The following is a 27,592-nucleotide window of genomic DNA, read 5'->3' as shown; positions in this document are numbered from 1 at the left end:
TTACTTGTCGCGAAATTTTAAGCTATAGCCCTACCGCTTCTGTTCAAAACTTAATTCCGGTATGAAGAAGGGCTATAATGATCTTTAACCTCAGACGCCAATCATAAGCGGTTACATTCCGTGTACACCAACCACAGGCCACATATCACTTTACTAAAGTGAAGAGGCTGCAAAAATAGGCACTTCACATCGCTTTTCAAAAAAAAAAAAAGTTCGCCGAAGGCAAAGTCGGTAACGAAATTAGACTAATTTAGCCGCGGGTATGATATTAAGTTTCAAAAAGAATTGAAATTTTTTGGTGTTGCCTTATCACTTTAAAACACTCGCTGACCGATGAAGCAACAGCAAACAGGAAAACACCACTCAATATTCACTACGGTGTCGGTAAAACCTGATTTACATATTAAGAAACACTTCAATGCAGATTTTTAACTCTGGCTTAAATTGTTGCGTGGGCGTCTGTGAACGGTAAGGAAGATTTGCTTTTCCGTCTAAAACAAAGTGCTCCATGTTTCCTTTTCCTAGAATTAACGATGTACAGGAGAATTGCTATATTTCTCTCCTCCTACCAGGCAATATTAATAAGCGGCTAAAAAGGGTTAGTGGACATTGAAAATATCTGCTTCAAAAAATTTACTCGGAGATTCCAAGACCGTAGAATTGCTTCCTAGCAACTGCAAGTCCGGATCCATGTATGAAGGGCAATATACCCGATCTAAAAATAGAATGATGGTCGCCGAATCGAAATTGCCAAGAGATGGTTTTTACAGCTACACTCCAACAAAGACGATAGGTAAGGAGCCTTACATCGGTAAACCTACCGAGTTGAATCATTTCAGTCGCAGGTGTGGAAAAGAAGAGGAAATGCTATCAAACTATATTTTGTAGAAAACAAATATCTCATGAAAATTTCAGATGTTTCGTTAAAGTACTTCCAAGGAGTACAAGCAGGTACCCCGAACTGGACTAAAAAAAACAAAAGTTACTAGCTGGTGGGATCTCGCAAACTAATCCTAAAATTGTACACAGTTGCCTCCTTGTTCCTTGGCGAAGGGGAAGGTCTACATCGCATAAGTTGCGATTCTTTGTTGAACATTGTCAAGGAAAAATCTTGCACAAACACTAAGTGGGCTTAGTTAACCAGCATGTCTCAGCAATGACTTTTCTAACAAGTGTGTCAGTTATTATAAAAGTTTTATTGAATATTAGTTCCAGAATAAGAGTTATTTTCACGCGACATTTCATAACTTTCTCCTCAATGATATTGCTCGGTCGGTTGACCTAAATAACCCGCATTGAGGTAAAAAAAAATTAAAAACACTCTCATTTGTTGGTAATTAAACGAAACTTAAAAAATATATATCTCCAATATTACAAGTGCTTACTCGGCTGGAACCTCGCTGAAGTGCTCACCTACAAATACTTCCAAACCCTTTTTACAATCTACTTGTACGCTGGACATAATTTTATTGTTCCTTAGTAAATAGAGACAAGTTGTCTACGTTGGAACTGCAAATTATTTCAACCATAAAACAACACTTCTAATGTTGAGTTTTATAGAAATTGGTTGCCGCTTAACAATTAGAACATAGCTAGCAGAGTCGCGCAATCAAATTCATTATACGTAAGCGTGCTCAAAATCCCGATAGTGCACGCTGATAGCGTCAGCAAATCCGACTTCGCCGGAATTTTTTTTTTCGCGCGAGCGACCATTGCTAGTGCGGGGAAAAATAATACATTTCGCGACAATAATGGATACAAACAGAAACTCGGCCTGCTAGTCCGAAAACGAAGACAATGTTTCGACCTTTTCCCATGGGCTAGAGTTCTAAAATGAGGCAGAAAAAGAAAAAAACAAAGGAAAAGGAGACTCGGCATAAGCGCCGTCACGATTCGCTTCAACTGATATTGTTGTCCGTTGTTCGCGTCGCATTTGATGCACAATTCCACCGGCTATGTTCTAAAACAATTGGTTCATGCTTTCAGCTGTGCACTATCGAGTTATGGAGCACGTGGGAAGTTTGGAGAGCACTCAAGAAGCTAGAGTTGCCCTCGGCTATCGCCTCGGGCAACTCTTGCGCTTCTTTCGTGCTCTCCAAACTTCCCGCGTGCTCCATAACTCGATAGTGCACGCTAAAGCATGAACCAATTGTTAATTGGTTCATGCTTTAGCGTGCACTATCGAGTTATGGAGCACGCGGGAAGTTTGGAGAGCACGAAAGAAGCGTAAGAGTTGCCCGAGGCGATAGCCGAGGGCAACTCTAGCTTCTTGAGTGCTCTCCAAACTTCCCACGTGCTCCATAACTCGATAGTGCACAGCTAAAAGCATGAACCAATTGTTTTAGAACATAGTCGGTGGAATTGTGCATCAAATGCGACGCGAAAAACGGACAACAATATCAGTTGAAGCGAATCGTGACGGCGCTGATGCCGAGTCTCCTTTTCCTTTGTTTTTCTCTTTTTCTGCCTCATTTAAGAACTCTAGCCCATGGGAAAAGGTCGAAACATTGTCTTCGTTTTCGGACTAGCAGGCCGAGTTTCTGTTTGTATCCATTATTGTCGCGAAATGTATTATTTTTCCCCGCACTAGCAATGGCCGCTCGCGCGAAAAAAAAATTTTGGCGAAGTCGGATTTGCTGACGCTATCAGCGTGCACTATCGGGATTTTGAGCACGCTTACGTATAATGAATTTGATTGCGCGACTCTGCTAGCTATGTTCTAATTAACAATTGGTTCATGCTTTAGCGTGCACTATCGAGTTATGGAGCACGCGGGAAGTTTCGAGAGCACGAAAGAAGCGTAAGAGTTGCCCGAGGCGACAGCCGAGGGCAACTCAAGCTTCTCGAGTGCTCTCCAAACTTCTCACGTGCTCCATAACTCGATAGTGCACTGCTGAAAGCATGAACCAATTGTTTTAGAACATAGCCGGTGGAATTGTGCATCAAATGCGACGCGAAAAACGGACAACAATATCAGTTGAAGCGAATCGTGACGGCGCTGATGCCGAGTCTCCTTTTCCTTTGTTTTTCTCTTTTTCTGCCTCATTTAAGAACTCTAGCCCATGGGAAAAGGTCGAAACATTGTCTTCGTTTTCGGACTAGCAGGCCGAGTTTCTGTTTGTATCCATTATTGTCGCGAAATGTATTATTTTTCCCCGCACTAGCAATGGTCGCTCGCGCGAAAAAAAAAAATTCTGGCGAAGTCGGATTTGCTGACGCTATCAGCGTGCACTATCGGGATTTTGAGCACGCTTACGTATAATGAATTTGATTGCGCGACTCTGCTAGCTATGTTCTAAACACTTTTAATCCTGTGTCGCATGAATTTTTTTTGGCTAAGGAGGCCGCCTACATAGGCTGGCATTACCGAGACGAATATTTCCAAGTGCCATCGCGGTCAGTCTCTAATGGTTTTATTTTGTGATAAATTTCATTCTGTATCTGGTCAGTGGAATTGGATTATCATCATCAATGTCATGGATCCAAATTGAGTTGAAAGTTCTCTTTCTACTCTTCGCTTCAGACGTAGCAAGCTTCTTTTAGATCTTAATGATTGCTTAAGTTCATGCAAGAATCATGATGGATACTATATTAATCAATGTTTCCTCCTTTCCATCGCGTTTTATTTATTTCTCCAAATAAAGAATTAAGGCTCGAATTCTGGTTTCCTTTACTGAGTATGGTTCCTATGTGACTAATAACCAAGCATTGTAACTGTTATTTTCATCATTTTTTTTTCGGCCATACTATATCATCGAACAAAAGTTCAGGAAAGATGAATTTAGGTTATTCCCTGTATATCTGATCAAATGTAAATGTGACGCCTTAAAAACGTGGGTTGACGTTTTTTTTTTTTATATATATTTTAGGTGGACGGCCAGGCTCCCGTAAGGGCGGTGAAATAATGCCTGCCGACCGACACGTCTGATCCAACCCGAGGCGGGGCCGTGCAAGGCCTACGGGTTGGGTCCACCACAAACGAGGGTCACCAGACGCTAACTTCGCTGGGGAATCGACCCCCCTCCTCAAACAAAAATTAACACACCCGCTCCAAAAATTAAACACACTCACTCAACTAGTCATACTTTTTAGTTGTCTTTTTATTTTCGTTTTATTTTCTTTTATGTTTTAGTAATAATAGTAGGACTTAAGCTACTGATTCTTTGGGATGTACCTTAAAACATGGCTAGGAGGGCCAGGGCTCGGGTTAAGAACCCGCACTATTGTCTCGGGAGGAACGTCCACGTAACCGGCTAACCGACGTATAGACAAGCCCTCCGGATTGACGCCAGCGGGCCGAGACAGAGCATCAAGAATCTCACTTTTCTCCGTAAGAATGCACCAGACTCGAGTTCCATGTGACATGCAACATGGCGGGCGGTCACGGTTCCATGTGCTCCAAGGCAATTCTCGTTTTCTTGCTGCTCAGCTTGTGGATTCTCGACTGGCAGAAACATATTCGCGTTCCTAACACTCCTGGAGTTTCCAACCTGTTCAGAAATGGATCCCAGAGGCAAATTTCAACTTACTACTGCTCACTGCCGTGCAAAGCTGACTTCCTCTGGATGAAAGTCAAGAAAATAATATTCTGGTCTCAGGATCAGTCGATATCCAAACTCTACCTCTACTTTCCAAATCAGCTGTTTAACCATCAGTGGCGACATTTGTCCCAATCCTGGACCTCCAAGAAAGCCAAACATTCAAACCGGCGTTGGTTTGAGTGTCCTTTATTTAAACGCAAGAAGTGTCAAAGCTTTCGTCCCGCTCGATGGTAATCGATCATGTAAGATATGCAAATTAACTAATTTACAGCAGTTGGTTTTCCGCTGTTCGTACGATATTGTGTCCATCTGCGAGACCTGGCTCAACAATACAGTACTATCATCTGAAATACTAACTGGGTACAGTATCTATCGTAAAGACAGATCAGGAAAGACTGGAGGTGGAGTGTGCTCACTGCTGTTGGACATGACATCCAGTCTAACCGCCGTTCTGACCTCGAAAGTGATCAAATCGAACTAGTTGCTGTTGAGCTGTTTAAGGATGGCTGTAAACCACTTATCTTTTACACTTTTTATCATCCAGATCCTTGCCCTGATGACCTGACTCTGTTGAACCGCTCTCTTCGACAAAATCCCGAAACGGCCTGCATGGGCGATTTTAATCTTCCATCAATTAAATGGTCGCTAGACGAGTCTATTCCAACTAACCTAGGTGGAACAGCAGAAGAGCAACCTTTTTCCATCCTTATGGAGGATAATTTTTTCCGTCAGTTTATCAAAGGTCCGACGCATATTTCCGGGAACAAACTTGATCTGCTTTTATGTAACCTCTCTGAAGTCATACACCATGTTTCCACTACTACTCCTTCGCAAAATGATTTTCCCTCTGATCATTATTTGGTGGACTTTTTTATTCGACTGAAATTCAAACGATCAAAGCGTGTGCGACGTAAAACGTACAACTACAAAAGAGCAGATTTTGACGATTTGCGAAGTCGTCTACAGCTATTACCCTTTGATCATCGCACTCCGACGATGTTGATATGTACTGGTCTTAGTGGAAAGATTTATTTCTAGCAGCAGTTGCTGAATGTGTCCCAGTAAAGACCATCAGCAACACAAACTCTCCTCCATGGATAGACAGGGAAGTTAAGCTTGCTTTACGTAGAAAGTACCGTGCCCTGAGAAAATATCGTGACTCAGAACCGTGGAACGGAAGTTAAAGTTGAGATCTTTAAGCAATGAAATTAAGAAACTTGTCCGACAAAAACATCGCGATTATCTTCTTAAAATTGAAGGCTTTTTAAAGGATAATCCTGAAGTATTTTGAAGCTACCACAAAGCTATTCTACACTATCGATTGGGCTCGACAACTGAGATCACCTTTGACGGAAAAAAAAGCAAAAACTGCAGCCGAAAAGGCTGAGCTCTTTAACGCTTATTTCTACTCTGTGTTTACATCATTTAAGCAGGACAAAGCGCGTTGTTTGCAATGAGAATGAATATGGAAATTTATGAGATCACACTATCCATCAACGAGGTGAGGGATTGCTGGATCCGTCAAAAGCCATTGGTCCTCATGGAATTCCTGCGCGCATTCTTAAAGAGTGCAGCGAGCAGATCGCGCCAAGCCTTTGTGCTCTATCAATCATTCTCTACGTGTCGGACGGTTTCCGTCAGATTGGAAGTCAGCTGATGTTACTCCAGTTCATTAAAAAGACCTTTTGGAGCCAGCTGAAAATTATTGGCCAATCTCACTACTGCCAATTGTGAGTAAAGTTATGGAACGCTGCGTTTGTAGCAGGCTTTACTCCCATGTTTCGCAGTCAATTATATCTTTACAACACGGATTCATGCGTTCCCGTTCATGCTCTTCGCAACTTTTGCCTGTTCTCCATTCAATTGGGATTGGGGAGGCACTTGACAAAAACAAACAGACGGATATTTTACACTTTGATTTTGCCAAGGCTTTCGACACTGTTGATCACGTCATTCTTACCGAAAAGTTGAAATGGTACGGTGTCACAGGTCAACTGATAGATTGATTTTCCGACTATTTAAAGGACAGATCACAAAGAGTTGTGTGGCCTCTGAGCGCCTGCTGGTCACTTCCAGTGTACCCCAGGGTAGTCTTGTCGGCCCACTCCTCTTTGTGATATTTATCAATGATCTTCCCGATGCCATCCACGAGCAAACCAGGACCGCCTTGTATGCTAATGATACCAAGCTGTATCGTACTATATTGACAGCCCAGGACTGTGATATTCTCCAGCAGGATCTGACAAGTTTGAACACCCGGAGCCATGAATCAAAATGAATTATGAAGTTTAACGCCCTCAAATGCAAAATATTAACAGTCACACGAAAGAAAACACCTGTGACCCAGAAATATTACCTTGGCAATGTAATCTTACAACGCGTTCAGAAAGAAAATGATCTTGGTGTTACTATATCTAGCACTCTATCGTGGGACTCGCACGTTATGCGCATTGTACTCAAAGCTAATAGAATGCTGGGTCTTTTAAAGAGAACTTGCCCACTTATCACAGACATTAAAGTCAGGCGAATACTTTATCTATCTTTCGTGAAGTCGCAGCTCTCTTATGCGACAGAGGTATGGTCTCCTGCTAATGTCAGTTTGAGAACGATCTTAGAAAGAGTCCAGAGGCGCGCATGCGCAACTCTCTGGATATTAAGAACTAGGTTTGGCGAGATGTCCAATAAACAACGACTGCTGTCTCTTCGATTACTGCCACTAACTTATGACAGGGAACTCAGAGATCTTACCTTTCTCTATAAATGCATTTCTGGACATACTGACTTAAATATTAATGGTAGGTATGTTACTTTTGTCACACATGGCCGATCTCGCTCTAAGAACCCTACTCTCGTACTAAAACCTGCTTACGGTAAAACTGCAACTTTTCAGTCCTCCTTTCTTAATAGAATTGTTCAACCCTGGAACATTATCTGTAATCTCGCCTCTCATGACAATTTTTCGAGTCTAAGTATTTTTAAAAAATTTCTGCGCGCCACTTATTCTACTTTACTGGACACTACTTATAATATTGGCATGCCCTGCAGCTGGTTTCTCTCTCGTAACTGCCCTTGCCATCGTTGTTAATTTTTATCTGACTGATTTTATTTGCACCGTACTGTACACTATCTAAATTTAATCATAGTTAAATTATTTAAATTAAATTTCAGATTTAACCACATGACCACTCTTTTTTTTTTAAACGAAACATTTTTTATCCTATTTTCCGATCAAACTGAAAAAAAGGAAACTGATAAAACTTAGTTCATCGCACATACTGCAGTTACTCTGTTTTTGCTTCAGTGTAGTTGTACTCATCTTAGTTTAGGTTATCACTGAAAATTGAATTGATCCTTATCCAATCTAATTGTATAAAATAATAATAATATATATATGTGTGTGTGTGTGTGTGTGTGTATTGGCACAACACGTGGTTCAAGAAAGTCGTCAAAATAGCGTTAAATGTAAGCGATAAAGCGGCTACGGAATAAAGTTAAGGAGACTTAACATGTAATACTCCTTGCTTTTATTATCCTTTTTACTTTTCAAACTTTTTAATAATTTTTCTTTCTTTTTTTTTCGGGACATGCATACGCTTAAAAAATTCCATCTTGACATGTTAGGTATTCCCTCTAATGATCTTTTAGATCCTGAAATCACGCACAGTACGCTCAGGCTGCTTGTGGTGAAATGCGGGCTTATCACAGTTCTTACTTCACTGTAATTTGGTTATATTAACTAAGTTTAATTTGTAAATTGGCCACCGTAAAGAGTTAAAAAGCTCACGTTTCGGTCGTTAGCCAATTCGTCAGAATGCCATTTGCTCTGACGAAGGGCTAACGCTCGAAACGTCAGCTTTTTAACTCTTTATGGTGGCCAATTTACAAATTAAAATTAGTTGATATAACCAAATTACCTTGTTACCCCCACCGACGCAGACACGCAGTACCATACCACAGTTTCTTTAGAAACTTACTCCCTCTTACTTCCTGGCCGAGTTAGAAGAATGGGCGCTAAAAGGCAAAAAAAACGAGTATTACTGGAGTCTAATGATTTCCAACATGGCGGGTGTTCGCAAGCTGACGAAGCTTTTAAAATCGCAGTTGTTGCATTTTCCAAGAAAATCTCACCCTTTAGGAGCCTCTCGAACTGCTGCATTTCAAATATTTGGTAGATGTGCTTCAACACTGACATTTGTTCCTGATTTTCCTTCACCTCTCTATGGTAAGCTATAGACAAAACCAAAGTCATCAATCAAGCGGAGAACAAGATTTTAGCTCAGCTAGATTTATTTTGTTAAGTTATTTTAACCTATCAGACATTTAAATTTGGATGTATTCATACTAACACCCTATATTTCTTGAAAGCGAAATACCTATCTTAATTAGCGTTGGTCGAATTTAGTCGATACATGCGACACACCTTCCAACACACCCCTATATCGGACAGATCTTCTGCAAGTTTCCATTCTTTTTAGGGGTAGCAATATATAATGCTCTCCTAGACAACGAAATGTTAAATCCAACCTATTTGATGTCCTGGACTTGTAACACTATTATAATGGCGATAACATGCCGTTTGTTGATTAGTCTTACATGCAGCCGTTTCAGATCGATTGGGCCATTCCATTGAGAATCCGCACCCCCCCCCCTATTGAAGGCTTTCCTGTAACACCCCTACAGAAAAGAAGTTTTTTAACCCCCTTCAGAATTGCCTGAAATTACCCCCTTCAGAATTTTATGTAGCTATCAAGCAAACCAATTGAACCCCCTTCAGAAACTACTCGTGAGAATTTCTCTCAAGGGTACTTTATGGCGACCCCTCTCAGAAATATGGTTCAACCCCCCCTAAGAAAAAATATAGCATTGAACCCCCCTCCCCCTAAGAAATCCCAGGCCTTCAATAGGGGGGTGCAGATATTAAATGGAATGGCCCATTGGATGTAATTACATGCGAGAAACTGTCGAGGTAGTGGTGTATGTATTTACTGTTTACTTCATCGATGCCTTGTTACAAAATTAGTAGGTGTGGATGTCTTGGTGTCAAATTGAGAGATACAGCATCGGCACTTATCAGCAAAGATTTAACTGTCATGTACATGCATTGGTGCCGTTGTATTCGCAGCTAGACTCAGGGTCCATACTGGTGTGCCCATGACAGAAGAAACACTGAGAACTTCAACCAGGCATTAATAAAAAAGTGTTTCACAATGCAATGCTTGTTATTGTCTCTCATGCCTATGTGCATTTGGATGTAACTGCAAAGAGTAATTAACTCTTTAGACTTGATTCAAATGAGATATAACATTTGTAAGCATTATATATTTGCAGCAGCTCTCATGTCTTGCTGTATAGATGTTCGTGTTCACTAGTGTTGACTGAAACTTTACCAGCTGAAACGAAGGATACTGAGTAAACAGACAAGCACATTACAATAAGCAGAAACAATCAATAACTTTAATGCAGTGGTTGATCAACCTTTATACACCTGGTCACAATTATTCTACCACAGAAGTGAGACCTACCACGAATTGTCAAAGGCTAAGGATAGTATTAGATAATATGCTTGAGCATTTGTCACACCTGAGCCTTGAACCACAGTTCTGAATCCTAGAACTCTTGATTGAATTTATGTGTACAGAGTGATTCACCGCCCCAGTAAAATATCTAATCACTCTTTGTTATAAATATTTGTAAGTATATATTGAATTAAACAAATAGCTGATAATTTGGAGGTTCTTATTTCCTTACCACTATTTTTTATACATCCTATTTTTAGGAGAAACTCAAAAAATGAATTTGTTTCAGTCTTTAACAAATGCAATGGATATCATTCTTGATTCAGATCCAACTTCAGGTGAAATAATTTCCTTTTTAATGATTTGAAATATCTGGTTCAAATATTGCTTTTGATGAAAATGCACATTTAGCCAAACCTAAAAGCAGAACTTCTTACCTAATATTTTTCCTTGCACCCACCCACTTAATTAGATGGGTTAGAGTTAGAATTGTAAAGAAAACAGACTTTCAATAACATCAAACAAAATGATATATGTTTTTGATATGTTTGAAGACTAAGTTATAAGAGATGCACATAGTGAAATTTAACATATCATAGATACCAGTAATTTACAGAAGCTGTGATTGAATTTTGTTTTTGTAGTTGTATTTGGAGAGGATGTGGCATTTGGTGGAGTTTTTAGATGTACAGTTGGTCTAAAGGACAAATATGGTGATTAAGTTTATTTTGGTTGAACCTTGACTGTTGAGTCATTTGTCATTTGAACATTTTATCCGATTGGTAAATTTCTTAAATCTGAGCATCTAAAATATTACTCACTGATCAGTGTTATTGAGGAGACTACTGGTTCAGATTTACAATTGAACTTTTCTAAAGCACTCATTATTCACTCCATATTTTCCTAGGAAAAGACAGAGTCTTCAATACACCACTCAGTGAACAAGGAATTGTTGGTTTTGGAATTGGAATGGCTGCAGCAGGTGCTACAGCTATAGCTGAGATTCAGTTTGCTGATTATATTTTCCCAGCATTTGATCAGGTGAAAGGAAACTCAGTAGAATTATGTACAAAAGCTTTTTTACCACACACTGCATCTAGGAAATTTAAATCAGAATCTATAAAATTGTTCAAAATTGTGCTCTTTGCTGGTGATAGGAATGGTTGCCAGAAACAAACAATAAGCAAACAATTTCAAATAGTTTGGTGAACAAGTTTAGTAAGTTTTCACACTGTTGGAAGTCATTTGTGGGTGGAAACATTTTAAGGACTTTGAGAGACCATTTACATATTATACCACTAACAGATCATGAATTGTTATCCTGAATTATATTTTTATCCTTAATTGCAAGATAAATGAATAATCATTGACTTCACTGGTATTCAGTTTAGAAAATGTTATATGTAATGACATCTAATTTATTTAAATGTACTGCCTTAAGTTTCAGTGAGTTGTTCTTAAATTATTTTAGCTAGTGAATGAAGCTGCAAAGTTCAGGTATCGATCAGGAAATCTTTTCAACTGTGGAAGCCTAACTGTACGAGCACCATGTGGAGCAGTTGGCCATGGGGCTCATTATCATTCACAGTCTGTGGAAAGTTTCTTTGCTCATGTTCCAGGATTAAAGGTGAACAAAACTTCAATTAAAAGCAGTGGCCATGAATGAGATGATTTCTGGTTAACAGGTCATGCTGTGAAATTTAAGTTAGACGATACATGGTGAACCCTAACCATCAACCTAAATGGTAACTTGTATCAAGAGTCAGTAACTAATAATATTCTATTTACCTTTTTTCAGGTTGTCGTACCAAGGGGGCCAATCCAAGCAAAAGGACTCCTTCTCTCTTCTATCAGAGACAAAAATCCAGTCATATTTTTTGAACCTAAGATCTTATACAGACAGGCAGTTGAAGAAGTGCCTGTGGGAGACTATGAAATCCCACTCTCTGAGGCAGAAATTCTAGAAGAAGGTATGTTAAATCTACACAAATGAAGTGATTTTAGACATATTGTTGCATCACAGGTTGTTGTTTTTTTGTTTGTAGGTTCGGATGTCACAGTAGTAGGGTGGGGCACACAGATCCATGTCTTGCGAGATGTCTGTAAAATGGCAAAAGATCAGCTTGGAGTGAGTTGTGAACTTATTGATCTCAGGACAATTCTTCCTTGGGATGAAGACACTGTCCTTAAGGTAATTTTGTTTATCTTCATGATATAACTGTTATTGTGTAGTTTGATCTTAGTAACATGCTGGTTGAAAGAGGGAAGTGTTAAAAATGAATGTAATTATAATAAAAGTTATAATGAGAGTATTAAATTAGCAAGGGAGACTTTATTTCAGCATACATTGTCTCTGTAAATTGTAGCTGTGTTGTGAAAAAGAAATCAACATTTGACACAAATTAAGCTTGGCACAGTTGTAAAGTAATAATAATAATAATAATAATAATAATAATAATAATATAACAATAATTTAATATTTATATTGCGCAAATCAACATGTGGATATGATCAAATGCGCATCACAACACTTTTCGGGGGACTTTGGCCGGACTGCATTAGCAGTTTACAAACAATCAAGGGAAACTTATTTGAAGATGCCCCCTCCCCCCCAATTCCCAGTAAACAGGCCAGACCACATCACAGTGATCTCGTGAGTGGGTTCTTTAACGTCCCCTGCGTAACCAAATTAACTAATTAATAGATGCAGGAGACGGGACCTACGGTTTATTCATCCTTATCCGAGAAGACTAGAATGTCTATCCATTTCTTGATATTATAGAAAGGTAGCGCATTCTCCTCAGTTATTTTAAGACCTTGAGTGTTGGTCCGGCCGGGGCTCGAACCATCAACCCCGACTTCCTGCACAACAATCCAGCGCTCTAACCAATTGAGCTAACCGGGAGGCGGTTAGTAACTACAAAACAATGTTTTAAGTGGTGTTAGATAAACTGTGTCACTGGGTGCATGTCTCAAGAGAATGATGGTAATACGAAAGAACAATTTATCTTAAAAGAAAAATTAATTATGTGAACTATATTAAACCAAACAAAATTAAATTTGAAACCTTGCATGTCTTTTGGTTGTAATATCTTTGGCTGCTCTTCTTAATTAAAAAGAGCACACAAGAAAGGCATATAATCAGACATTAAAATAATGTGAGTATATGAAAAATAACAAATTGCAACAGTCATTTAAATATTGTAGCACCAAACTACTTACAGAGTTTACATGTGTACCTGCTAAAAGTTTAGACAATAAACATAGCAAGTATCCATCCTCCAGAAAAACATCCAAATTAGAGCCTTTGTAGGTAAATAAGCCTGTTGTGTAAAAGGTGTTAATTAATATACAAATTATGTTTACATGTGTATCTGTTTTATTAGTCTGTGATGAAGACTGGGAGGTTGTTAATAGCGCATGAGGCTACTTTAACAGGAGGATTTGGAGCCGAAATAAGTAGTACTGTACAGGTGAGAGATACTCTTGGAAGAAATGAAGCTAATTTTTTATGGGCAATCAAAGGGTGGATGGTACAGTCAATTCTCTCTTTGTGATCAATAAGTAAACAGTGACAATTATCTTGCTTCCCAGTCAAATACCTCAAATTGATTTCATTTTTAAACGACAATTGTTATTAACACAATCAGTAACAACACTGTGTGTGCTGGGTTAGAAATTGGTATCAAAAATTCCAAATTATTTCCTAACTTGTAATGATCTCCTTCCTGACTTTAATTAGTTCTTATTAACTAAGCAGGAAGTCTGTATGGGAGAATCTTGACTGAGGTCGCCAGTACAGACCGAATGCAGTGAGGTCTGTACCAGCGACTGAAGTCAAGATTCTCCCATACAGATGACCAAGCTTGGTTAATAAGATGTTTATTAAATGGCTGTGTCTTATATGCCAATTTTTTATATTCTTTGTACCTTTTTTCCAGACCGGTCTATATGCCGATCTAGATAGGAAAATCTAGACCGCTTTCAATATTGATTTCAGCCAATCAAATTCATGAATTTGGTAGTTCCCAGTCCTTGTGAGACACAGTCGTATAATAATTCTGTAATATCAACTCTACATCTTGTTGAAACACCCTTAGTTGAAGTATCACATGCCTGTAAGTTAAAATCAGGTTTGTCAACCACTATTTTTCATCACTGAAAATGTTTTGGGAAAATGTGTAATATGGTTCAGAGCCACCTTAAATCACCAAAATAGTAGGTACAGATAATTTGAGAATTTTAGAAAAGGTAAATCTTGATATGCTGGTGCATTCCAGGTATAAGGAATGGGTTACCAAGCTCAGTTCTTTGTTACTGGCATATAAAAGCTTAAATTTGAGGATGTTGCTTAGAGATGTAGATTTGTCATGCTATGCAGTATATCTCCTGGCTTACTTACAGGACCTGTACATACTGGTGTCAGCTGTGCTCTGTGAATTATCAGATATAAAAATGAATGTTGTTTTAAGATGTTGTTTTTTCTTTGTTGTAGGAACAGTGCTTCTTGTCACTTGAGGCTCCCATCCAGCGAGTGTGTGGCTGGGACACACCCTTCCCTCACATATTTGAGCCATTTTACCTTCCAGACAAGTGGAGATGTTTGGAGGCCCTAAAAAAAATCACCAGCTATTAGGAATTAGCTTGTTTTCATATATTATGAAAGCTCAACAAAAGATATTTTGTTGATTCGTAAATTATTACAAATAATCTTGTTGAAAGTTATCACACACAGATCTCTGTATTGCACTTTTATGACTTGAATTTCAAATTTGCTTCAAAATGAAGGACACTTTCTCACTTACAGCACATGTATTTCATGTACAGGTTGGTTTTGAGGAATTGATCAAACATCTTTGTCTAGTTATTCCCTAAAAGTAGTATTTAAATTTTGTTAAGATATTTAAATGTAGGAAATTGTTTTATAATTTTTACTAAAGTATACACCTAGAAAATGTGCTTCTGATGGAATAGATAGTTGATGATAGTAGCAGGGATTTCTCGAAAATTTCAGCTCATAACTCAAAGCTTAAGAGGGCAAACTAGATGAAAAATATTATATCCAGAATAACCAAACTATTTAGTACAAACTTGAAAATTTTATATTTTTTGACAATCAGTGACAGACAAGAAATAAAAGGAATTTTAAATGTCTCTAAAGTTCTAATGATTGAATAGATAAACAGATCTGCAGAAGAGAGCTCTTTTCAAGCTTTTATTTTCTGGTCATGGCATAGGTATGTGCACATCACCAACCACCACCTCCAGTAGGTCCAAAAATAAAAATATTACAATAAAAGTATGGATAGTGCAGACATACCTTTGTGACTAAGGTTTCATCATTGTCATCACTGAAAGTGATACATCAATAGTATTATATTTACTTAACTGGGTCCCTTATCTCAGGGATAAAATTAAATTGAGAACCATTTGAGAGCCATTTGGAGTAGAGGTTTCTAAAGGACTGACAGATATTGCAAAAGCAGCATAAAGCATTCCACAAAAATAATGGGGCTAAAAAAAAAGAATGTGAATTCAGACTGTATTGGTATGTAGCAAGAAGCAATGAAGTATACAAACAAAGGAGCACAGGTCATTCACTGCCATTTCCTCGGCAATTAATTGTGAATTAAGTGTGTCTATAACAGAAGTGAAGATGGCTTTAAGACATGCTATTATATTTATTTTTTTCACCCCTAAAACTTGAAATTACAAAAAGAAATGTACATAGGGGACAAATGCCCAGAATTGTACAGGAGAGACATTTAAATTTCACTTGGAGCCATCAATAATGTGGTTGCAAATGTTTACAAATATACCCTAACTACTGGTCAGATTTGAGAATTGAATTTATTGTAAATCATTTCCTCCATTTTCAACTACCTATTATGTGCTACCACACATCAAAGAAGTAAAATTCAGCTTTTGTTGTTGTTAATTTCTGCAATACCATTATTTGTTAGCTCTTTCTACAATCGATCTACCCAGTTTTACCAGCAAAACAAATGACAAAATAAACGTTGAAAACAAAGGCAACCTCACTGATGTCATTTAAAAGATCCACTTTATAAATATTTCAAAACCACCAGGGCCTTCTGAGCTTTACCAAGATACTACCGCTCAGTGACATTTATTTCCAAGCTCAATTCAATAAACATGTAACAAACAAAATTACATGAAAACTCTCCCAACCAACATTAAGGGGGATTTAATAGACCTGACAGAGAAGTCTTCAGACAGCTGGTCAGCAACTTGTCCTGAAGAGTTCAAATGTATGATGACCTGATATTGGACACCTGTCCTTCGATAAATTAGCGAACTTTAAGCAAAGGAGTAGAAGGCTAAGTGGGAGCAAAAACATTGAGTCATTTCTTGCACAAAAGAAGGCTTTAAATTTATTACTCAATATGGCCTTGGAAAGCATGAGCATCTCAATAACTAAACCATTCATGTCTGATTTAAAAAAATACCCATCCATGGAGACATTCTCTAAAGCCCTTACAAGACATTACCCCTTTCAAAAGAATGCCACCTTTTCCAAAGGCCAACATTTCCTTCTTGTCTATCACCAGGGAGTCACTACCACTGATACCCAATCAACTGAAAAATGAGCATGTGGGAGGCTTGCAACAAATGTACAAAACTGGACAGCTTTTTCAACTCGTAATTATCTTAAGTCCATATGTTTCCTATTTACTTGAGTTTTAGTTTTTATTAAATGGCAAGGGCAATTTAGTGTCTAACTAGTGCGACACTGTATTGGGGTTTCAGTGTCATCTTCATCACTGCCTTCTCCCATGGTAAATCTTGATCTGTATCCCATGTTCATAAGCATCACTTCCAAAGGATCAGCATTCATTCTCCGCTGATTTGCCCTTGCTGCAGCTTCAACCTCATCTATAGTTCTATCTTGTATATCTCCACTCCTTGGACATGGACTCCATAGTCTGATAACAGGATCAATTCCACTTGTAGCCAGAAGACACATACTTGGATGTGGTTGCAAACAATTCACAATAGAATCGTCTCCCTTAAGAACTCTCACTAAATTTGTTGTCTCTTTGTCCCACATGAAAAATGAACCATCATCACTGCCTGCCACAATATACTGCCCATTGTTGCCAAAAAAGTTTGCTTCTTTTATATCTGTAGTTGTGTTACAATGTCCACAGAACCGCTGATCATAATCAAGTGCTCCAGCGCGGAAGTCTTTCTCTTGATCAGACACAATGCTAGGCCTCCTCCTGCGCCGATTTGGAAGTGGTTCAGACTGAGCATTTGCCTCTTCTTCACTGTTTTCTAAACATATAAGAGTATTTTAAGTCACCAAGAATAACATTGACTTATGCTAGTCACAAAAACCCACAAAATGTAATAAATAAATTTTTTTGTTGTTGTTTCTTTTCATCAGAGTTTCTATTAAAAGACACACAACTCTTTTCCTCTAGCTACCCCAAAAGTGGAAGTAGGTAGACACAGACTGATTCTATTAGCAGATTAGAGAATTACTCCAGCCAGTGGGTTGAACAAAATTTGATCCTGGATCTTAGATGGTTTTTGCAATTTTTAACAATTTTCCTTAAGGAAACTGAACTTGTTGGTTAAAGGAATGATACTGCTGGTTTACCTATTTCATAGTGAAATAGCATTTATCAAGGTTTTCAAAAATGCAGACCCAGCAATTACATTGAACCTATTACAGTCCAAGTACACCTACCACAAGTCTCAGCAAATGCAGCAGCTCTGATATCTCTCTCTAAAGTTTTTGCTGCACTTCCTTCTGCTTGCTCTGGAAATTTCAACTTGAAATGATTGAGGCAGGAGAGGGCCTCCTGGAACCAGTGTAGTTCATACAAACACCGAGCTTGACGAAAATGGGCCTTGGTGTGATTTGGGTCTAGTCTTAGAGCTCTGTGGCAGTCACGCAAAGCAGCATAGATGTCCCCATCCCTATTAAGAGATAATAACAACTTTTCTGAAACAAGCTTTTTAAATCAAAATTAATAGAAATAGTTTTCTCTTGCTTTGAGTCAATAGATAGTCTTCACTTGAGGAAAATGGCCCATGGTAACAAAGTATGTACTATGAATATATGAAGTTCATATATTTTGAACTGCGGTATTAAATACGTATGATGCACGATCCTTCGCAGTAGATAGCACTATTTATGCAATAGCGAAAATCAGACCTGAAAAAAATCAGGCCTGTACGGGATTCGAACCACTGACCTCTGCGATACTAGTGCAGCACTCTACCAATTGAGCTAACAAGCCAACTGGGAGCAGGCCGTTAAGTTGATTCGTAATAAACCCGTGATGAGAAATCAGATACAATGAATACATGAAGTTCATATATTTTGAACTGCGGTATTAAATACGTATGATGCACGATCCTTTGCAGTAGATAGCACTATTTATGCAATAGCAAAAATCAGACCTGAAAAAAAATCAGGCCTGTACGGGATTCGAACCACTGACCTCTGCCATACTAGTGCAGTGCTCTACCAATTGAGCTAACAAGCCAACTGGGAGCAGGCCATTAAGTTGATTCGTAATAAACACGTGATGACAAATCAGATACAAGGAATATATGAAGTTCATATATTTTGAACTGTGGCATTAAATACATATGATGCACGATCCTTCACAGTAGATAGCGCTATTTATGCAATAGCGAAAATCAGACCTGAAAAAAATCTGGCCTGTATGGGATTCGAACCACTGACCTCTGCAATACTAGTGCAGCGCTCTACCAATTGAGCTAACAAGCCAGAGGTAGAGCGTTGCACTAGTATCGCAGAAGTCAGTGATTCGAATCCCGTACAGGCCTGATTTTTTTAGGTCTGATTTTTGCTATTGTATAAATAGCGCTATCTACTGCGAAGGATCGTGCATCATATGTAAAGTATGTACTAATAAGTGCGAAGTCTGTTTGTAATACAACAGTCACTTTCCCACACATCATGTGAAACATAGCTAAGTTAGGTCATTACATACCAAGCCCTCTTAATATAGGCAGCAGCTCTGTTTGCATATAGGAGAGCAGAACCAGAGGCATGGACTATTGCTTCATTATACAAGTTAACTGCTGTCCAAAACTGTTGTTGGCAGAAGGCATCATTCCCTTTCTCCTTAAGTTGAAGAGCTTTGGGGGGCAATTGCTGGGAGGTGCTAGTTGAAGAACTCCAGCCACTTATGGGCTTTGAAGATCTTTTTTCTGAAACAGTATTCTTCCCATTTAAAGTTGGGACCTTGTAACCATTTGTAGCTCCATTTTCAGAATTTAAGAATCCATTTTTCCCTGAAGGAATACCAAAATTATCTAAAACACTTTTGACCACACCATTCGATGTAGGTGATGAACTAAGACCATTAACTCCTTGATACCTCATGACTTTGCGATGGTGTTTAATATCAAACAAATATATTTGTTCACCACCTAAATTTGCAATAAGTTCACATCCATTTGGTGAAAAATTAACATAGGTGGCAACATAGGCTCGAAATCGTCTTTGTGAATCTTTGCTGAGCTGTGGCGGCAAATGGCCAGGAGCAAAGTACTGAACACATCCAGGGGGAAGCTTTATATCCTTCGCACAGCTGCTATTACTACTTGAGGGTCTTTTAATCTCAGCAGACAAACTATGAGATGCTAACATTCTGTGGTCATATAATCGCACAAAAGGATCATTGCAGCCAACAGCCAGAAGTTCAGGTTGTAAAGGATTTATTGCTAAACACTTTGCCTCTGCCATGGCACCAACATAAATATTGAGATTTATGAGCACATTCTTGCAGTTCTTACTGCTTGTATTACAGTTGTGTGGCTGCCGCAGATCAAATTGCCTGTTGAAAACAACAAATTATCCAGCAATTACTTTCAAAGCAGGATTAATTAAGGGTAAAAGTGAAGAACAGTTCCCAAAAGACACTGTCAGCCGTCTGTTGGCCAACAGTTGGCCGACTGTTGGCTGACTGTCGACCAACTGTCGGCCGCCTGTTGGCCGACAGACAGCCAACTGTTGGTCGTCCATTGGCCGACAGACGGACAACAGTCAGCCAACAGTTTTCATTATGTTGCAGACTAAAGTGTCAGCCGACAGACGGCCAACCTTCGGCTTTCTGTTGGTAACCTGTTGGCAATGTGTCGGTAAGTTGTGTGCTGAAATGATCACAAACTCTTATTTATCGCTTCAACAACTACGTTGCAACGGGAAAAATTGCAGAGATAGTAACTGGCTATTGCCTACCTTGCTTGCATTAGCCAGCGAAACATGCCTATATTGGTTCAATTTCATTAGTCAGCCATATCGAAATATTTCCTAGTTCCTAATCCCCTAAATGAGATTTTGACATCCTGCCTGCGAAACCCTGTTAATAATTTGTTTATTTATTTATTTATTTTGAATTTTCATCAATGAAACCCCGTTAATAAAGTTTTTATTTGTTTAGAAGTTTACTGTGTTAGTTCATTCACTTTTCTAAAGTTGGTGGCTCCTAAAGGAGCGGTTTTTTTAATTTTTGAGCTGGATTACATCCCTACTCATAGAACCTTGGATCAAAGGTCAGTGGAAGTAATCTGCCCTCCCTCTGCATGGTAGTCAACAATGGTAAATACTGTTGCAGACATCTGCAACACGCCAACTCCAACTGCTTGACTGAACCAGTGTGTTTATGGGTGACATGCTCATGCTCCCTAGCATCGACGATCTTTAACTCTGCAATTGCGACAAAATCACAGATAGTGCTGCGAGGGCATCTTGCTCGCTGGAGGGCATTGGCCATACTACACTGCTCTGCAATAAAGATGCCAAATACTTTGGTGTACCGTTCATGAATGTTGTCAAGGTTGTGAGTGCTGATGCAATGGGTTGTCTGGTGCCCACGTTCCTCGTCTTCTGCTTCAGCCCTATTTACCTGTAAGCTACGGATTTCCTCTTCCACTGCTGGAACGCGGTTTCTTGCCTCAACCAGGGAGTTTTTGAGCTCTTCAATGACTTTCTCCTTAGTTTGACGAGGTCAGCTACTTCCTGGGCATCGTTGTTCAACTCTTCGAATTCTCGATTTTTTTCTTCAATATCTGCTACCAGTTCCTCATGCTGTGTTTGGAGTGCCTGAAAAGCCTTTCCAACTTGTTCATGGCGTAGCACAAGCTTACAATACAGCTTCTCCTAGTCTGGCTCTGGCTTGTTGCTCTGTGATGGTGTGTTGTGGGATTTCTGAATGGTCCGTTTCTTTTGCGGAGCAGGCTGAGATTGGCAATTGCACTTTCTTTTATCCCCACTGCAGCTGTTGCAAAGAACTAAACAGTGCAGTCTAGAGTGGTCACCTCCACATACAGTACATTTAAGAACTCATTGTGAACTCATGTTGGATTTGCACAATTGCAAGAAGCGATTTATCAACAATAAGAGCATTACAATTTATACCCACAGCCAGGATCAAAAATTGCATTAATTAAAAGAAAAGTAATGTTTTGATAGATTCTTTAGGAAACAATAGAGATGTTTTGGACCAATAAGGTGTAAATAGCATTAATAGTCATAAGGATTCTTACAACAGCTTACTAACAAACATTCTGATTGGATGATTTACATCTGACCGAAGTTTTAAAACAAGCAGCATTAAACAAACCGCTCATTTCGATCATGAATCATTTTGAGTTACTTGCTCTTATCCAGAGTTTTCAAAGCGTTTTCACATTCCTGGCTGATTGCGGAATGTGCATATAGCACGCAGAAAGAAAGGCAAAACATTCCCGATGGGTTGGTCTGGGAATGTCCAGCAGACAACTGCAGAAAGCGTAGATCAGTCAAGGCCAGATCTTTCTTTGAAGACTCCAAGATTCCACTCGCACAATGGTTGTATGTCATCTACCTGTGGTCCATTGGCAAATCCAACAAAAGACTCTCTCTGCTAACCGGATTATCACTTCGAACCATTGTGACTGTACTAAACAAAATCTGCAATATCTGCTCCATGAAGATCTTAAGCAGTAACTTCATGCCAGGTGGCCAAGGGAAAACAGTGGAAGTTGTCAAGTCAATGTTTGGCAACAAACAAAAGTACAACTGTGGACGCATTTCTGAGGGCCAGTGGGTATTTGGAATAGTAGAGCGAGATACTGGGTGAACGAGAGACCTTGGTAACCAGACTAGTGCGCGAGTTCATTTAACCTGGCACCGTGATCATTTCTGATAAGTTCTCGCCATACTTCAACCTAAACGATGTGGGTTACATCCACCTGATGGTCAACCATTCAGAAAACTTCATTGGCCCTTATACTGGAGCACACAGCAACACCATAGAGGGACTCTGGAGTCAAGCAAAAAGGAAGTTGAAGGCAATGAATGGGACCATGAGAGCCAAACTACCAGGTTACCTTGATGAGTTTATCTGGAGTAAACTTCATCCAGAGGTGAACCAGGGAGAGATTGTTCCACCGAACTAAGTTCACCTAGTTCAAGTCTAAACAAATGGCTCTTCTAATAGCCACCAAATAAAATAAAAGTCAATGACCAACATGTTGATGTCTTTTATAAATAAAATAAAATAAAGTCTAATAAAACGCCCAAAAAAGGTATACTTTAAAATTTTAACTGTCACAATATGCCAAAAAGGGCGATGATCCCAACCTGTCACAAGGAAAGAAAGATTAATCAGACATACATGAAGTATTGTAAACTATAGTGGTTTTGCAATGCATTCTAGGGTGATTGACAAGCTTCCTTTTTGCTGTCGAGCAAACAAGCCTATTTTAGGGAAAAAATACAAGTTAGGAAGTAGGTGAAGACAAATATTGGTATGTAACGGTCTGGTTAACACTATCGGCCGACTGTCGGTAATGTGTCGGTATCATGTCAGCCGACAGTTGGCCAACAGGTTACCGACAGCCAAACATGGGAGCTACTGTTCACTTTTACCTGATTAAGAGTAAGTTAGGAAATGTGAAACCCATAACCTTTGAATAGTTTAGAGCCATTTACTTTGCAGACTCTCTATACAATAAAAACAAACACCAGGACACAAAAGCAGAACAAAAATTCAATTGAAAGCCAGCCTCTTAACTTCCCATGGGCTGAACACAACTTTTTCATTCGTGCTTGAAATCCCTGGAATTAAATTCACCTTTGGCTTTGCAGGGAAGGAATTTAGCAGTATGCTCTGCACCAAATAACTTCATACCGGAATACCATGAATAATTAATCATTCTTGGGACTGCAAGAGTTAGAGATTAAAGTTTTTCATATTGGATACCATTGACTCTTATCAAAAACTTGATAATTCCCACTAACTGTATTAATCAGTGCTCGAACTTCAACTTTTTCCAAAATGGTTAATAAGTAACCTAAAATCATAACATGGAATCCAGAATAAAAATTTGTGTTAACAGAAATAAAGAGACTTCTTTTGCAATATTACATGACCTTTAAGTTTCAACAGTTAACTCTTTCATCAATATTTGAGAAAATAGATTACCTTATGGTACCATCTTCAGATGCACTCCACAACATATATGGAGTATCTGGAGCTGTAGCCAGTCTCTTGACACGTCCGATATGACATTTATATACCTGTGATGTTTCTTGTGTTTCCACTGTATGAATCTGAACTTTAGTATCAGCAGCAGCTGTTGCAATTATCCGACCTCCAATCTGTGGCAAGAACTAGAAAGCAAAATATGGATAATTATTTTTTAGTAGTTAAATAGAGGAAGGCCACAATAGAGCTTAATCATTGTTCCTTTAAGATTTTTAAGTCGTTTCATTTGTAACCTACGTATTTGGTCCACAGAGCCAGAACAAGATATGCCAATGTCCCATGATAGTCTCAACCTCGACACTAAATTAAGTCTCACAATCACCTTCACTATCAATTGCAGCAGATAACAAAAGGATTGTTGAGTAAAGAACACTAACAGCCTTAAGAGAGTCCCAGTCCTAGCATAAAACCAGTCTCACCACATTCTCAAACCAGAGCAGACACAACCTCTATTACAAGTCAGCATAGTGACTTCATCCAACCAATTCTGCAGTCTCATTCCAAGCTTATTCCTCAGCATAATTACAACCCCATGCCTTAATTATCACTCCTTGCTCCAACCTCAAAGGTTCTAAGGCTCCCTATTAGTATTTAGTAAATACTACTAGTCCTACAAATTTTCCTTCTCAACACCTAATGACATGGAATGTGAATATATTATTCTTTCTGTTTTTTTTTTTTTTTTTGATCTATATGGCAAGCATATTCTTGAAATTAAATACCTTGACAGAGAAAATGTTTCCTGTGTGGCCAGTTTGAATGCAGCACTTTTTGTGACGTCTCAGAGGATCCCATAATATAGCATTCTGATCATCTGAACCAGACACAAGAAGGCTGCAGAAAGAGAGCAGACTGCTATAAAACTTTTCAACTTCACATTTCACAAGGTAAACAGATTAAAGTACAAAAACAGTGAATCCTTACAATTTACTGTACATTTAAATAATTATAATCAATATTTTGTAATTATTCGATAACTTAAACCACTTGGTGTTGTTTGCTGTTGGAAGTAGAGGAATTTCAGTCACACTCTGTCACTTACTTTCCACTTTCATTCCACTCTAAACAATTAACACATCCAGTATGACCCTGGTTGAAAAACATGATAAAATAGTAAGTAACAAAAACAGGCTACTAAGCCTTGGTATAATATGGGAACCCTTCTTTAGTTTAAAACACATAGTATCTTTTAAACACGTTTCCAAATATTCTAATCATGTATAAATCCAGAAAACATGATTAATCCCATTTCCTCAGAAACATAATTTGATGACACGTTATTGCTACTGACAAGCTCGGATCCCTTCTTTAATACACAACATACGAAAAAGCAATATCCTTCAACCAATATTCAAGTCACAAAATATTTTCAAAAAAACCCTCAGAAATTTAAATTCCGCGGCCCCCAGCTAAATTTCAAGGTCAACTGGTTCTATGTTGTAAGACGTCAAAGTTTACAAAATACTAGTGTTAAGTTGTTCAACATTCCTGTTGATTTCAAAGCGCTTTCTTGACAAAGCTGATTTACGATTTCTGCAACAAATTAGGCTAAACGCTGGTCAAGTTTCACACTTCCGCGAACCATGCAATCTGGAAAACTCAGTTGCTTGGCCTCAGTTGTGTATAGGACAAGAAAAAGTTAAGTGAATCCGACAAAAAATCTGGCGTACTAAAAATAAACATTTAAAAGACTTTTAAGTTGAATTGTAGCAAGGAAGCATTTGTGTGATAATATTGACGCAGATTTTTAATTCGGCAAAACTTTACATTACCTCGAGCTCTGTTTCGAGTCCTAGTCTTTCAACAAAGGGTTGATGAAGTTGAAATCTCCTCTGAAAAGCTCGCGTGATGGACGACTACAGAGAGGACAATTCACAAATGAAGAAAATATGTAGGGTTAAATGCGGCCCAACGCTGTGTATTATTCAACTTCAGAACAAAATCCTTACCTTAACTTCACGATCCCTAATAAACGTTGCAATGTTATCTGTGTCCATAACTCTTTTTTGGCGTTCTTCCCTTGTAAAATCAAACTAATTTCATCAGTAGTTTGCCGTTCTCAAAACATTTCCACTTTCGTGTTCGTATTAGAAGTGCGTACTTGATTGACAAGCGACTTAAAATTTACAAATTCTTTCTCACAAAACCCAGCTTGTTCACTTACATTAGACTTGGTATTTAGAACTTCAAAGTTGTACGAAAGCCAAGACTGTGACATTATTTACCCTCGACATCAGTAAATACATTGAAAATAAAAAAAACTACAGAGGTAAATGTTTCCGTAATTATGTTCTACCAATCTGATAGCTGAGTCACCAAGCCTTGATGTAGGTGGAGGGAGGGTGCAGTCCCACCACGGCCCAAAAGCCAAGATCGATTCATTTTCAGTATGATGCACATATAAGACGATTAAACTGAACGGGCTTCGTAGAACCACACAAAAACTCCACACCATATGGAACAAAGCAATTCGATTTCATCTTAGACAGCGACAAGGTCAACATAGAAATTCCTGTCCACAAACCCCAGTCAACTAACAGTCATTCTTCGGATTTCTTTCTCCAAACGAAGAGTTGATAATAACAGCTGTTTACCATTACTTACAGATGAGTAGGTCTTAAGATTAGGGTAAGGATAGAACAGAGAACAGAGGTATCCAATTATCTTGCTTTTTCGCAGTAAGAGTATACAAAGGAAGGCTGGTAATATGGAAAAAAGGCGTGGGCATTGCTTTGCTTGTAGATAAGCAGGTCTCTATTAAAGGTTACTTCAACTTTCAACTTTCAACTTTCAACTTTCAACTTTATTGTAACCAGACATGACATGACACTTAACATAATGACGCACTACCCACAAATAGCAGAGCTAGTCTCGGCGGGCAGTGTGTGGACGCTAAAACATCTTAAATAACTTTCGGCTCAAAAATAAATATACAAGAAACAGATATTAAATCAGTAATTAAAAGCAGAAATGACAGTATGAGATAAAAATACAGAAACAGAAACACATGACAATAAATAGAAGAATACCTAAGTTATACAATACTATTAACTGGATTTAACTTTCGACACATCATTGATTATTCGTTCTACGTCAACATAACTATCCTGAACTTGGAAGATTTTTGAAAGAATATTGTTGTTATCTTTTTCTTGAAAATATGTTTTGGAAGATTCCTTAAGTTTCCTGGGATGGTATTCCAAATTTTACGACCAATCCTTAAGAATGAGTTTTCATGTTGATTTAGCCTTGTAATAGTTACCGGCAGATGAACATCTGGTAGAACAGAGAGATTATACAGAAGAAGACTGGTAATGTGGAATAAGGACGCGTGAGCATTGCTTTGACCCTTTTGCCCCTAAAATCTAAATAAACATCTTTGGCACTTATCTTCAATTAAAACTCCGAGAATTTGGTGCAAGACCAAAGGATCATCCTTTCGGTTGATACTTTCTTTCTTCTCGTCTATACTCTGCTTAGAAATTACTTTTTTGTCTCTCATGGTGGTGAGAGAGTTCAGGTACTCTGTTATATTAACAGCTGTTCCTGTAAAAGGTTCAAAAAGGCTCTTCAATATCTCTCTGCTCAGCAAAATAAGCAGGGGCGACCCTAAAAGCAGGAACGGTGGAATGGCGGAAAATGACCCCAAATCCTAAAACATGGAATGGCAGAAAATAACCCCAAATTCTAAAACACGGAACGGATGTCAGGGCATGTTGCACGAATTTTGTACAGACACTCTAGCGCTTGTCTCATTCATCCCCACAATGATAACGCGCGTGACTTCTTTTACTGAGAGCTATGAATAATAATGAACCATTATACATGAAAGATAGCTGCAATTTCGCATTGTAAACCTGTCAAGTTACCTTTTGTTATGCTATAATGTGCCATGAGTTTTAGTCGCGGCATAAAAAGTTGCATAGCATGTGAAATCTAACTTGACATAGCACATTACAATAAACAAACTTAGACTAGCGTGAGAGCAAGCCTT

General features: G+C 38.6%; 2 protein-coding genes and 2 pseudogenes across 4 annotated transcripts; 3 read left to right on the top strand and 1 right to left on the bottom strand.

Moving 5' to 3' along the window:
* The first annotated feature begins 27 nt into the window (after nt 1-27).
* On the top strand, nt 28-8,046 carry LOC148725724 (uncharacterized; annotated as a pseudogene). The gene is made up of 2 exons (XR_015990881.1): nt 28-793; nt 3,870-8,046. The product of XR_015990881.1 is annotated as an uncharacterized LOC148725724 (transcript).
* Nucleotides 8,047-8,575: 529 nt separating this feature from the next.
* Nucleotides 8,576-15,211, top strand: LOC111322504 (2-oxoisovalerate dehydrogenase subunit beta, mitochondrial). Its single transcript, XM_088731896.1, has 9 exons — nt 8,576-8,763; nt 10,318-10,395; nt 10,702-10,770; nt 10,965-11,098; nt 11,529-11,684; nt 11,856-12,027; nt 12,103-12,248; nt 13,444-13,530; nt 14,553-15,211. Exons 1-9 carry the CDS (start codon nt 8,589-8,591, stop codon nt 14,691-14,693), a joined length of 1,158 nt encoding a protein of 385 aa, XP_088588022.1. The 5' UTR covers nt 8,576-8,588; the 3' UTR covers nt 14,694-15,211.
* Nucleotides 15,212-15,718: 507 nt separating this feature from the next.
* On the bottom strand, nt 15,719-25,920 carry LOC111322491 (WD and tetratricopeptide repeats protein 1). Of its 2 annotated transcripts, XM_088731894.1 has the most exons (9): nt 25,763-25,920; nt 25,548-25,617; nt 25,371-25,454; nt 24,641-24,687; nt 24,321-24,432; nt 23,536-23,723; nt 19,054-19,902; nt 17,775-18,007; nt 15,719-17,356 (listed from the first exon to the last, which is right to left on the bottom strand). In XM_088731894.1, coding segments are annotated over exons 1-9 (2,145 nt in total). In that variant the 5' UTR covers nt 25,765-25,920; the 3' UTR covers nt 15,719-16,796. The 2 variants fall into 2 exon arrangements, with proteins under 2 accessions (XP_088588020.1, XP_088588021.1); XM_088731895.1 differs by having other exon boundaries at nt 25,548-25,914.
* LOC148725723 (uncharacterized) lies at nt 21,459-22,507 on the top strand (annotated as a pseudogene).
* Nucleotides 25,921-27,592: the final 1,672 nt, after the last annotated feature.

The sequence above is a fragment of the Stylophora pistillata genome, chromosome 8, assembly GCF_964205215.1.
Source record: "Stylophora pistillata chromosome 8, jaStyPist1.2, whole genome shotgun sequence".
NCBI classification, from domain to species: Eukaryota; Metazoa; Cnidaria; class Anthozoa; order Scleractinia; family Pocilloporidae; genus Stylophora; species Stylophora pistillata.
The sequence above is the reverse complement of the archived record's forward strand: the minus strand, read 5'-3'. Positions and strand labels throughout refer to the sequence as shown.